General features: G+C 49.0%; 1 protein-coding gene across 1 annotated transcript in view; it reads right to left on the bottom strand.

Annotated features, from left to right (window-relative positions):
• The window catches only part of Kndc1 (kinase non-catalytic C-lobe domain containing 1), a 45,391-nt gene that overhangs the window by 22,589 nt on the left and 8,678 nt on the right, over positions 1–14,124 (bottom strand). Inside the window, exons 4-9 of the mRNA XM_021637822.2 lie at positions 9,142–9,288; positions 8,631–8,748; positions 6,645–7,381; positions 4,023–4,137; positions 3,212–3,283; positions 3,065–3,126 (exon numbers count right to left, since the gene is read on the bottom strand). Of these exons, the coding sequence (XP_021493497.1) occupies positions 3,065–3,126; positions 3,212–3,283; positions 4,023–4,137; positions 6,645–7,381; positions 8,631–8,748; positions 9,142–9,288 (1,251 nt within the window). The remainder of the gene's footprint in view (positions 1–3,064; positions 3,127–3,211; positions 3,284–4,022; positions 4,138–6,644; positions 7,382–8,630; positions 8,749–9,141; positions 9,289–14,124) is intronic.

Genomic DNA, 14,124 nt, shown 5'->3' with positions numbered 1-14,124 from the left:
ACTGATTATTGGTCAGTTTTACCATTGCTGTGACCAACACCTGAGAAAAACAAAATAAAAGCCCACTATACACCCTGATGTCTTCTCTGCAGCTTAGGCTTTACTCTCACAGCTTTAAGCGTTATCAGGGACTTGCCTGAGTTTAACTTGCTTTCCTTTGAAATTTTTCCTTTGAGTCTCCAAGGCCCTGTAACTCCTGTGCTCTCTGCAAAACACAGCATACTGTGGATGATGCCGCAGGCCCTGTCAGCTGGAGCCCAACTCACTTGGACCATGGCTGTGGTGATCTCTGAGTGTTTGGAAAGTTGAGTCCCAGGAAAACATTTTTTTTTTCTAGGCTGATTTTTGCAAGCAAGTCACCTCGGAACACTTTTTAACCAGAAAGGTCTTACAAAAGCCTTTGCAATCGATTTGTGTGGGTGGAGTCCTGCCAATTCCTGAGGTTCCCTCCAGACTTGTTCCCCATTGTCTCAGCTCAAAGTGTTTGGCTTCTTCTTAATGGTTGTACACTCTTCACCAATCTCTTTTCTTGGCTCCAACTTTCCAGATGCTTCTGTTTAGGGGCAAGAGTCTCAAATCTTACTACTCTACTTTTTGATCCCGTCACTGTAAATTCTAGCAACAAGCCCTCAGCAATAATGCGGAAACCTAAACAATACTGTCTAGAAATTTCCTCCATAAAAGTATTCAGTCCATTACTTCAGGGGTGTTTTGAATAGGTTTGACTGGTGTAGATTCGTATGTCTGAATGCTTAGCCACAGGGAGTGGCACTATTACGAGGTGTGGCATTGGAGGAAGTGCCTTCAGTGGGTAGGCAGCTTTGAGGTCTTCTATGCTCAGGTTCCGCCCACTGTGGAGTCTAATCTCAGGTCTGCCCTCAGGAAAGATGGAAAACTCTCAGCTACATCAGGTACAGTGGCATACACCTGTCACCCCAGCACTCCAGCACTCCGGGAGGAGGCAGGCAAATCTCCATGATTTTGCGGCCAGCCTGATCTACAAAGCGAGTCCGGGGCAGCCAAGGCAATACAGAGAAGCCCTGTCTTGGAAAAACCAAAACCAAACCAAAACAAAACAGCAATAACGACAACAAAACACTCTCAGCTTCTCCAGCACCAAGTCTGCCCGCCCGATAACTTGCTTCCGGCCACAATGATAAACCTCTGAAACTAAGCCAGCCACAATCAAATGTTTTCCTCTATAAGCGTTGCCTTGGCCGTGGCGTCTCTTCAGAGCAATAGAGCCCGAAGACAGCTTCTAAATTCAGTCTTACCCCTTTGACCGTGAAAAAGCAGGCTGTTTACTAGTGTCTGCTTGCACGGTGGGCCAGGATCGGCATTTTCCGTAGTCTGCATACTGCCCTCGGTATCCGGTTAGCCTCTCCCACTGTTTAAGTATTTCCTCCACAGACATTTATAACCAAATGAAGCTGTTATCTGATACCCTGGAGCTGGAGTTACTGGAAGAGCCACCTGCTGTGGCTGCTGGGAATAAACCTCGGACACCCTGTGAGAGTCGCAAGTTCTGAGCCCCCTGGGTGATCTCTCCAGCCCAGGAGAAAAAAACAAAAACAAAAACCCCAAAAAACTTCTTATTACTGTGTGTGGCCACAGTGTGTGTGTGTGTGTGTGTGTAAGCCAGAGGACAGCTCTGGTGTCAGTTCTCTCCACGGAATCCCCGGAATCCAGGGCTTGAACTCAGACCTGCTAGGCTTATTCAGCAAGCGCGCCATCTTGCCGGCCCCGTCTTTCCAGTTTAGTACGTACAGCACCACTACTTCAGTTCTCTCTCTTTCCCGAGAGCATCTTGACACAAGGTGTTTTGCAGGGGGTGAAAGGTCTCCACTTCTAAGACCATGCAAGGGAGCTAGCTGCCATTTGAACTGTTTCCTTTGTACATAGAAAAACTTTCTCTCTCTCTTTTTTTTTTCCTCTCTTGATCTTCAGCTTTCAGAGGTTTACTATAATTTGGCTTTGATTTCTTTTAGGTTTATCCTTTTTTTCTCTCTCTTTTTGGTTTCTTGAATGTGTAAGGCTTGTGTGCCATAATGGAATATTTTTTATTTGTTACTTAATTACTCTTCTGCCTTTCCCAGATTTTTTTTTTTAATTTATCTTACATATTAGTGCTGTATCTTCAGGTCACGTGCATGCCAGAAGAGGACATTAGATCCCAATATAGATGGTTGTGAGCCACCATGTGGTTGCTGGGAGTTGAACTCAGGACGTCTGGAATAGCAAACAGTGCTCTTAACCGCTGAGCCATCTCTCCAGCCCCCTAATTCTAGTTTTGTGATGACATGAATTGATTTTCTAGGGCAAGCTTCTCAGGCATGTTCAATTTTTTGTTTTCATTGCTTTTACTTGTTCAGATGTCTTTGGTTCTAGCTCCCCTGCAGCTGTCGTGGGTGGCTCCTCAGCCAGCATCAGCAGACAAGGCCAGCGCACCTCTGTCGCTCTCAGGGTCTCTAGCCACATGGACGCCACATGCACTGTGCAAGCAGAAGTAGCCGGTAGGCCATCTGAAGTCACTTCGTTCCTCCCTGGTCCTTTGGCTAGGAAGCCTGGTTCAGAGAGGCTCCTTTTGCCTGTGCCGAGTTTCCCAGGAGTCACTTCTCTAGCAGCAGGGTCCAGCAGATGAGATTGAAAAACCATTGGGCTTGTTCTGCCTTTTCTGGTATCACCTCTCTCCTTCACTCTTTCCGTACCCCCCCTACTTTGCCCCGCCCTTACAGTTCCCAGGATCTGGCCCCTGCCCTGCTGGCTCAACCGGGAGGATCAACTAACCTGGTTCTTAGCGAGGCTGTTGCACCAGGTTCTGAGTGTAACTGTTAATTTGGAGTTTATAAAAAGCCTATCGCCCCGTTAGTGGCGGAGTGGTCTAGGCCCTCGGACTGGTGCGTGTGCCGCCCAGGGTTCCAAGGCACACCCATGATTCTCGAGGACAGCAGTGAATGCTGCTATGCCACACTCCCTCCCATGAGGTGAATGCCACGTTTAGGCCATCTGACCCCGAGACTGAATGGGCAGAGGGTGTGGACAGCACAAGAGGTGATACAGTTACCTTCTCTGTCACCAGCTTCTCCTCTGACACCTCAGGAGCCAGGAAGAGAGAGTTGTAGGAGCCTAGAAGAGCAACCACAATTTGGTTTTCCTTCCCACTTTGACAAGCAGCTCTAGTTCTCTGCACCCTAGGGTGACCCGTGTGTACCATTGGCAGGGGGTGGTCCGAAGAACACAGTCCCATCCTCGGCCACCAGCACGTTGTCCAGGCACAGGCGGGCTGCAACAGAGCAGATCAAGGATGCAGCTGCATGTTGGCAGCTCCCTCGCCAACACCAGGGGACTCCAGGCCACACAGAGACACCAGAGAGACCTGTCAAGACTGGACAGGCACTGGAGGGCTGGCCCTTCCATCCAATAGTTGCCTGGGAACATTGTTGGGATACATCACCCTCATTAATTTAAGAATAAACAGGAGGATGGGTAGGGACACAGCCCACGTTGCTGGGGGCCCCTGGGAATGGCTGCATGAGGGAGGTTGGGCTCTTCAAATTCTCCAGACTCATGGCTGAGGGGCAGCTTAACAGCAGACAGTCCCTGGGCAATATTTCTCTGAGGGTCCTCTCAGAGGCTGCCTTCATGGCTGCCATGGGACACTTTGAGAGCACAGATGAACCATCCACTTATCTGGCTATCTATCAGGCGTAAACATGCAGGGTCACAAGCTAGGGCAACGTTCATCAGGGCCCTTGCCTCACCTTCCAAGACTAGGTTTCACTTCCTGGTGGAAGTGCCCTTCCTTTAAGGGTGGGAGGTGTCATTGGCTCTAGGACCATACTGCAGGCAATTGTCTCTACTGTCCCTATTTTGTGCCAAGACCCAGGTGCTGCTTCCCCTGGGTTTGCTGCTGGGTAAAACTGGGCCATTGCCCCTGGCTCCCAGCATTGATTTTGCCACACTCACGTCTCTCTCCCCCAGTTTTGGACCCAGGGCTCAGGCAAAGAAGGGTGACCCATCACCTGGGTGCTCCGTGTGTGTCTGTAGAGTGCTGAGGCAGGAGAGGCATAGGGCCCACAGCTCGTATTCCCTGAAGGGTCGGCCTAGCTTGGACAGAAGATCCTGTAGGGACAGGCTCTGTGGGAGAGAAGGGTCAGGTAAGAACACTCTGTCTGCTTGGGGCCAAGAAAGGGTTTCCATGGAGAGTGCCAGGTAAACAGTGCCTCAGTTTCTGCATGCGGTACCCCCTATGCAAGGGACTGGACAAGTTCTCCAAATTAAAAAATGAGTGTGGCTGAGTGCATGGAGAAACTGGAGTCCTCACCCATGAAATGGTACAGCTGCCATGGGAAGAGATGGTAGTTCCTCAGAGAACGTACAGAGCATCACCTTAAGAGCCAACAGTTTCATTTCTGGGTACCCATACAATCTGAAAGGAAACTGGAGTAGCCAGGTGTCCACCCTGGTTCAAGGCCTTTCACCATTCACTAGATCCAAAAAGGGGAAGCAGCTCAAATATCCGTGGATGAATGAATGGATAATGAAATGCAGCCCAGGGGCTGGAGGGATGGCTCAGTGGTAAAGATCACTCGATGCTCTTGTAAAAGACCTGAGTTCAATTCCTAGCACCCAAACAGTAGCTCACAACCATCTGTAACTCCAGTTCCATGGACTTTGATGCCTTTTCTGGCTTCCATGGGCACCAGGCATGCACACGGTGCATGGTTACACATGCAGGCAAAACATTCATACACATAAATTAAAATAAAGGTTAAAAAAAAAGGAAAAAAATGTGGTCTATCCATGGGACAGCATATTACAGTATTGCTCAACCTTTAAAAGGAAGAGTGTTTTTACTTCCATGTGCTTGTGCGTTAAAATACATAGTGTAAAACTTAATGTTTTAACCATTTCTAAGGGCATGGACCAAGACAATAAGAACATTCAGGAGCTGGGTATGGTGGCACACACCTGCAATCCCAGCATTTGAGAGGTGGAGGCAGGAGGACCAAGAACTCAAACTCATTCTTGGCTCCATAGTGAGTTCCAAGACTCTTTAGGCACCATGAGACAAGAAAAAGGAAGAGGAGGGGAAGAGGAGGGAACACTGCAGTGTTGGTTATTGATGAATCCTGAGGACATTACGCTGAGTGAAACAAGCTAGACAATAGAACAGAAGGTTTTTGATTTCACAAGTGAGCCTGTATCTGTAAAGGCAAAAAAAAAAAGTATAGCAAGTGGTTGGTGAGGCTGGAGAGGAATGTAGGGAAGTCAGTGTTGCTGGAGGCAGAGCTCAGGCGTAGAAAACGGAAAACCTCTGGAGATAGCAGGTTGTGAATGTCCTTAAGACACTGGGCCATGCACTTAGAGATGGTTAAAATGGTAAATGTTGTGTTTACATGCATTTTAACCCATCTTCAAGTAAAAAGAATTAATGGAGCCTAGGAGATAGTTCCTGCCCGTGGAGGCCACCTGAAGGTCTGAAAACAAGGCTACCACAGAAATGCACATGTTAGCAGGAGCCTTCAGAGGCCATCCCCTCACTATCCACTGCTCCTGTGCACAGAAAGGGCTGACATGTTCAGCCTTTGCTCACCAACACATCTGTACTGCTTTTGGTGGCACCCTGTATCCTCATGTGGGAGCAGTGAGCCTTGAACCTGAGGCGAGGACTCCCAGCTCTGGGCCATCCTTACGTGGGAGTCTGAGGTTTGGAGGCTCCTGGGCTTACTCTACTTGAGGCAGGTTGACCAGATGGCGAAGGTGAAAGCTGGATCCACTGGTCTGCTCTGCTCTAGTCTAAGCTAGTGACCTCAACTCTTTCCTTTAGCAGTATATTTCCTACTACAGGCTACCCAGCCACCGGTGCCTCTACTTATCCATCTAGAAGATGGTGCTGTGAGGTCCCTGTGGGGAAATCTCAAGATGGCAGCAGAGAATATGTGTGTATCCCAGGCTCGGACAATGCAGAGCATCTACAGCAGTGTCCCTACGCCAGACATCTCTTAAAGTCACCACATCTGCCTCACGCTCTCTCCTTTGGGGCAACAGAGTGTGGTGGGAAATGGGGCCGATGGTAGACATCAGCAGGAGGATGCCTAGGCAGATAGACATATCCTGGGCCAATGGCTCTGGTGTCCTTACCCTGAGAAGTATGTGCGGACACAGAGCTTTGAGGAACCCATTGAGCAGCCAAAGGGGGAACACACTTACTGTTGTGGTCTGTACCTGGCCTGCAGACCTTTGCACTAGAATTTCATCCCATTGTGAAATAGGAAGCTCCTGGAACCTAACCTGAAATAAGGCTTGGAAAGTGATTGGGCCCTGAAGTAGCACTATAAGGAAAGATAATTAACCACAGGGATATACCTATACATGGTGGGAGGGATGCAGGGATGGGGGCTGAGTGCTGAGGAAACTGGTGCTTTCTAGAGGTGAACACCTAGAAAGGCCACAGGGAACCCATGCCTGGGGGTGACATCCGGTACCTTCCTCAATTTGCACCCTTCAAAAATAAGAAGCTCCCCCCACACCCAAGAACTGTTACTTATTGGCCAAGAGTGAAGGCAGGGAAGGGCAGATCCTGTGTGAGCTATACATTAAGGCTAAGGAGACAGCCTTTCACCTGCTCCTTCATTACATACCTGTTCTGTCGTTGTACTTCCAAGCTGTCTGGACCCTTCTGGAATCCCCTCTTCACTCCTAGGTATTTGGCCTTCATGGTCTGAATCCCCAGGGTCTGCAGGGTAGGGCAAAGGTTTGTATTCTACAGGTCCCTGGCTAGGAGATGAGGCCTCCAGCTGTCCCGAGGCTCCCGGACTCCTGTGTGGATTGCGACCTGCGCTTGGTACCCTATCCAGCTGGGCTCCAGGCTCCTGCTCTGGCCAAAGTCTGCTTTTGGATTGTGTCTTGAAGCCAGAAAGGCCATTTTTCCCTTCCAGGAAGAGTTTCCTGGGGTCTGGGGGGAAGAACTCAGATATGGTCAGCTGGTTTCTCGAGCTGGTCAGTGACAGGCAGAGGGTGCTGGCCTCTGGGCTTTCCTGCAGTAGCCTGGGAAAAGTCTGAGCCTTTTTCAGTCGGCTTCGCCTGAGGATGTCTCTGTCCAGTTCGCCCAGGGGGCACTTGGCATCCAGAACAAGGTTGGCCAGCCCTTCCTGTCCTGGTCTCTCACCATTTCTCATGGGGGCTGACAGCAATGGTTTGGGGGATGGGGCACTGGGACCCTGACTGGCCTCCTGCTCTGCGTCTCTGGAGGCAGGAGGCTGGAGTAGGCCCCTTGGTGAGGACAGAGCCTCTGGATCAGTGCTGAGGTCTCCTGGCATCTTCTTGGGCCCCACATTTCTTGGAGCAGGTCTTCCCCTCCAGGTGTTCTCACTGAGGTCTGAGCAGAAGGTAGGATATGGTTACTGCAGGGAAGCTTGGAACAGGAGTCTGTGTTGGGGATTGGTGCCCTGAAAGCAGTCTCTGACTCTGTCATCATCATAGACTGCCCCCCCCAACCCCAAAGTCTCACAGGGCAGGCTTACCTAGCCTGTGCTCCCAGATTCCCAGGCCTCCCCTTAGCATAGGTTCCAGATGCCTCCAGGATCTATAGTCACATAACCCAGCCAGTTAAAGTCTCTGAATGGAGGCTTTTGGGTCTCCTCCGCTGAGCTTCCCAGGGGATCAGCCCTCACCCATCTAATTACCTTATCCCAAAGCTCCCAGTTTTCTATTATGATTACACACAAGCCACTCCCTAAGGGGAGAAACGGAATCTGGTGGCAGCCATAGGGCATGTATTCTTTTACATACGCGGCATGCAGCATGGTCTTGCACACATGCTATGGCACACAGCCTAGCACACACACCGTGGCACGCAGTTTTGTGTACATGCCACGGCGACCCTGCTGCCCGCTTTACTCAGCATCTTGTCTACGGCTCCGCACTCAGGAGTTATACTCTGCCGTTGCTGGGCTGAAGCTGTCAGTCACCAACAGTGCTGCTTGCTAGTCAGGGAAGGACCTTCTAGCCACTCTGAGGATTGGGGTGGCTGCCGAGGCCAGCACGGTCCTGACACTACGGTAAGTTCCAGATGTGCAGCAAGAGATTTGCACGCAGAGGAGTGAGTACACCACACAAGGCTGGCTGGAGTCACTAAACCTGAGTCTGAAAATTCCAGTGTGCGCCTGACATGCACGTGTGCGCATGGATATATAAACCAGCGTGCACACTTATACTGGAGTGTGTAGTGTAAACGGGCATTTGTGTATTTGCATATGAAGTGGCCTAAACATGTGAGTGTGTTTGCATGGGACACACGAGCTGGATTTGAACAAGTGTGTGACTGTGAGTGTGGCATTTATTTATTATTTGGGTTTTGAGACAGGATTTCTCTGTGTAGCCTGGGTTGCCCTGTACTCCCTTTGTAGACCAGGCTGGCCTTGAACTCACAGCCATCCACTTGCCTCTGCCTCCCTGAGTGAATGTGGCATTTGTATGGCGTATGAGAACATATGAACATGAGTAAGAGTGCGCGTTTCCGTCTGTGCCTATGGTGTGCATACTTCTGTGTGGGTCTGTATAGATGCACATGTGTCTCTGTGCACACGTATGAACGTGCGTGTTTACATGTGGGTGATGGCGCTTACCCTGGAATGCTCCGAAGGACTCAATGGAGAGCACTCTCCTTCCAATGGCTGAGAGACTGCGGCACAGGCGGCATGAGGACACGGGCTGCGTCTTCTCCTCACACAGTGCAATGATGCTCTGCAGGTGCCACGGTGCCTCTCAGGTGTGCGGCTCCCCAGGGAGGCCTCGCCCCCTGAGACCCCCCAACCGTACAGCTCTGGGATAGCACGCGTCACCCCCAGATCAGGCCACCTGATTCCACATGCACTTTCTGGTCTTAAAAAACAAAACCACAAAACAAAACAAAACAAAACAAAACAAAACAAGAAACCAAGGGACATCCTGGCAGGAAAGAAGACTCTGTTTTGTCCCTGATAACTTTCATTACAAAAAAAAAAAAAAAAAAAAAGGCCTCTTTTTCAACAAAGTGCAGTGCCTCCGGATTCTAGCCAAGGAATCTCAGTGAGGTTGCAGGGTCCGGGTCTGTGCTGCCTGTACCTGGGCAGCATGCATGCCCAGCTGGGAGCATACCTCCAGGTCTGGCCGGTCCCTGGGGTCTTCTGCCTGCATCTGACTCAGCAGTCCCTCCAGGTCAGGGCTCAGCTTGGGCTCCAGCTCCGGTTCTGCCACGTACTCCAGGGCAGCCTTCAGTGTGGCCCCCAGGGAGTAGATGTGAGCCTGTGGTACCAGGGAGTGTTAGTTAGTACCTGCCCTGCAAGGGGCTGCTTTCCCCAGGAAAGACTCTGGGCTGAGCAGTCCAGCAAGGCATAGAAACCCTGTTCTCGCCAGTGGCCTATTTTGCCTTAGGCGGCCTGCACAAACAGGATGCGAGCAGGAGGAAAGATGAGTTTGCTTTCGGTTTGAAAGCGCACACTGTCCTGTGTACAGGAGAGTGCGGGTGGGCTCTGCATGAGGCTGGGACACCAGGTGTGTGAAAGGCCTCCATGGGAGTGGGGGAGGGGAAGCCAATTTATTCAAGATGGACTCCCTTCCTTCTTTATCTGTTCACAAAATGAAATCACTACATGAAGTCAGAATCTTTCTTTTTACTTTTAATTCACTAATAACCATCTAAATTTAAGGGGCACAATGAGATGTCCCCATGTATGTTCAATGTGTTAACTTACTTGATTTTCCTATTAAAAATCCTGCTGTCTTAATCACTGGGATTCCTGTGGGTTTTGTTGCTCTTATAAGTGACACACTTAAGTTATATTTCTAGCTGGAAACTGTTGATACAAAGGAACCCATTTATTTTGCTCTCTATGTTGCTTTCATACATTGGAGGTCTTTTGTTCTCTTAGGCCTGGGTCCTCTGTGCACCTGCCTTGGATTTACCCCATGCTGTGTTCACTCTGCTCAGGGTCTTTGTCTGCTGCACTGTCAGCCAGTGCAGAGATCCTGACTGCCCCTTGTAACGGACCAACATTGCCTTTAGAGTCCTGATTGTCCCCTTACATTCTACGAGGGGAATATGAGTGAGGAGAGGGGACTGCAGACTCGCCCTCTCCTGTCCAGTGAATATCAGCCTCCTTGTCCTTTAAGTACTTCCTCACCACCCTGACTCCTCCCCGGATCCTCGTTTCCCTTGAACTCATCCTTCAGTCTGTAGCCTGAAGTCTACCTGCTAGCAGAGGCCTCCTGCCAGCCCCTTGACGAATCCTTATTTCATTTCATCTTGCTCTCATCGTCATGGTGATTTTGTGTGGACTGTGGTCTCAAGCAAATGATAGGTGACAGGACTGAGCCATCGTGCCTGGTACCACGGGAGCCCATCAGAATGACAAGGGCAAGAAAAACCTTTGTATGTGGAGGAGGGGATATTGCAGAGGCGGCGGAGTAGGGTGGGGAAATTGTTAATTGCCGGAAGCCAGTCAGGCTGTGGGAGTTTTGGACAAAGGGGGCTGACCATGCTCAGTTCTGAGAAGACTGGCTACCACAAGCCTAGGGGATTCTAGAGCCTGTGTTGGGGGAGTTGGTCTCACAGTGCAAGCAAACGTGGCTAGCTAGATGATGTTGGAACACAGAGGGTCCAGGGTAAATGCACTGGTGTTGGAAGGTTTCAGAAAAGGTGTACCTGAGCCAGAGCGAGGCTGTCCAGGACACACGCTGGGACTCTGTGCTCCTGCCACTGTTAGGATCATCTAAACCGTTGAGCGCCCCGGCAAGCTCCAGCAAAGGCCTCCAGAGTAAAGCCAGTCTGGGGCAGTGCTAAGACCCTGGGCTCCATGGCTCTCACTAGGGCCGTATGTCCCAGGGTGGACATGGGAGCGCTTCCCAGTGCACATAGAGGCTTTCTGTGTTAAGGGTACGGTAGAGAGGACTGACCGTTCTTATGGAACATAGGAAAGTCCCTGATGGTCCAGGGAACTGAAGAAGCTCAGACCCTCTCTGATATACAGTTTCTCCCCCACCCCTCTCCAGCCTCCTGTCTCCACCCTGGTGGTGAGCCACTCCGTGTGCACTGCAATTAACCCACAAGAACCCCCCCCCCCACATTGCTTCTCCCCCCCGGGAGCAAAGGATCCTCTCAGGCTCTGTGGCTACTTGCTCTGCAGCTGTGGGAACACACTGCCCTCTACAGGAAGAGCCCCATTCACTAGTTCCTAGAGGCAGATTTCAAACCATTTTATTTACCGGGGTAAATAAATAAATCAGACAAAATGCATGCCACAGAAGATCCAGACAAATGGATGAATGAGCCTGAGCTATATGGAAAAGGCTTTCGTCCCGATCAAGGAACACAAGGATTTGCAGAACAAAGGAAGCCTGCGCGCGCTCTATCCAGCAGGTATGTGTGGACAGTGCTTCAGCCACAGCCTAGCTGAGCCAGAAAGTCAAAGAAAAAAAAAAAAAAAAAAGACAAAGATGCACTAAAAAGTCCCAGTGTGTTCAGAAATAAGAAACAATGACAGAGAGTGAATGCTTTCCAGTGACTACACTCTCATGACAGCCCTCACAATTCGGGGCAGAGGAGTCAGCCTCCAGCAGCCCTGCTGAGTCCAGCCACAGGAAGCAGAAGAGGGTGATATCAACATTTCTGTTGGACAGCCACCCTGGGGATGGTGGTACCAGTTTCTCATTGTGATGACTCCATTTGGATACCGACTGCAGAGATGTCAGCTTTTGAAAAGTTACAGGGCTGTATCCTTGTTACATTTGTGCCTTCTGTGTATATGTCTTCGTAAAAGGGAAACCCCACCTATTCACCTAGCTGAATAACTCATGTACCGTACCCCGCACCCCCCAAGTGCACAGAAGGAAATGTGGTGTGACAAAGATCACATGCTGAGGGAGATTCACAGCGGGAAATACTGGCTCTAAGAAGATGAAGATAGATGAGCCGAGTTTCCCACTGAAGTAGGAAAAAAAAAAAAAAAGAAAGATACAGCCATTGAACTCAAAGCAAACAAAAGAAAAGAGAATAAGAAACAAGAACCAGAGGCAAAGATAGAATCAGAAATAAGAACCCATAGCAAAGGACACCGAGAGACTCCCCCAAGGACCAGAAGATGCAGAGGTCGCTCTGAAAGAACTACTTAGGTAAACAGCCCCCTGGGGAGCCTGGCAGGAGAAAGAAAGAGAATGCAAAGAAGAATGGTCCAGTGTACAGAAACAGGAAATTTTGCAGACATCACCAAGACGCAAAGGGCATCACCTGCAGCACATTAGGTGCATGTTTCTTCTGCCGTAGTTAAAAAAAGGAAGAAAAACAACCTTTGGTAGCACAAACAAGGCCAGTGCTACAACTGTTAAAAATTGATGGCACTTAGAAATCATTCACAAAGGAAACCGTTGTCCTTTTCAGTGAGTCTTCCCAGACTTTCAAGGCATAGATCATCCCATTCTTGTACAAACAAAGCAAAGAGACAAGCCCAGAGCAATCCTGAAACTAGCTCTGCTCAGAACCATTTGTAGGGTAGAAAGGTACCAGCTGCCCATAAAAAACCTGGGAGAGCCTCAATAAGTGCTCATCAGACTGATCTGACACTTGGCTAGCCTAGGTTTTCTTAAAGTGGGAAAGAGGGGTGATAATACTAGGGCATAAAAATGTACACATTAACATCTCAGTGAAGGAAATTATATGATCGTTTCAAGGGGACAGAAGAGATATTTCATAATTTGAAATACCTATTCACGGGAAACCTTGATAAGCACAGAACAGATAGGAACTCCTGTGGCCAAGGCCAGTGCTATCCAGATGGTCAGATCAGGGTAATCAGCTCCCCAAGGCAGGATGAGTGATCTCTGCACTTCCACCATAGACTAGATGCTGTCCTCACTGAGGACTGGAATGGAAATAAGCTTTGTCCTTGGAGGAGACAGTATGAAACACAGCTGATTTAATCAGTTAAAGAGAAAAAAAATGAAAAGAACCTCTAAGTTGCTAGAAATAGTAGCAAGGTTCTGAAAGATGGTTTGATATTAAAGTGGATAAAGTTAACAAAGGAACATAAAATTGAAAGTTAAACCAAACCAAACCATGTTTTTTTTTTTTTTTTTTTTTTTTTTTTTTTTTTTTTTTTCAGAGCTGAGGACCGAACCCAGGGCCTTGCACTTGCTAGGCCAGCGCTCTACCACTGAGCTAAATCCCCAACCCCCAAACTATGTTTTTTAGGATGGGTTCAGAACCTGTTATTTTTCTCTAAAGACAGGGTCTCACTGTGTAGCTCTGGCTATCCTGGAACTCACTCTGTACACGAGGTTAGCGTGTGCCACCATACCTGACTTGATAGGTTCTTAGGAGTAAATGTAATACATGATATCCAAGACCTGGACAGTAACAGCCTTAAACCGTTCCTAGGAGATGTCAGGAGAGACAACAATGGGCTGAGACTATAGCATGTACAGTTACAGTGCTTGCCTAGCACACACAGATCCCCAGCTCTGCAAAACCCAAACATACTGGTGGATGCTTGTAATCCAGACACTTGGGAGGTGGAGGCAGGAGGATCATAAATTCAAGGTCATCTTTGGATACATACTGAGTTTGAGGCCAACCTGGATTACTTGAGATCTTGTCTAAAAAGATAAAAAAGGAGAAGTAGAAGGGAGAGAAGAAGGAAGAGTTGAAGGAGGAAGAGGAGGAGGAAGAAAAAAAAACCAAAATGAATAAGTATAAAATGGGTTGACGCTAGAGAGGTGGCTTAGAGGTTAAGAGCACTGGCTGCTCTTCCAAAGGTCCTGAGTTCAATCCCCAGCAACCACATGGTGGCTCACAACCATCTATAATTAGATCTGGTGCCCTCTTCTGGTGTGCAGGTGTACCTGCAGGCAGAACACTGTACACATAATAAATAAATCTTTAAAAAAAAGAAAAACTAAGATGTCTTAGAGAAGAACATAACAACAGAACATAACAACATGAACTCTATCCAGACTGATTCAGTACGTAGGTCAGTCTAGTCATCATGCTGATAGAGCTTTGATGGAGCTCAGTAAACAGACTTTACACAGACTACAAGGTGGAGGCTGGCATGTAAGTGGCCCTGCAGGCATGCTCTCCACCAGGCC

This window comes from Meriones unguiculatus, chromosome 1 (genome assembly GCF_030254825.1).
Source record: "Meriones unguiculatus strain TT.TT164.6M chromosome 1, Bangor_MerUng_6.1, whole genome shotgun sequence".
Classification (NCBI taxonomy): domain Eukaryota; kingdom Metazoa; phylum Chordata; class Mammalia; order Rodentia; family Muridae; genus Meriones; species Meriones unguiculatus.
This window is presented reverse-complemented; position numbering and strand designations above follow the sequence as displayed.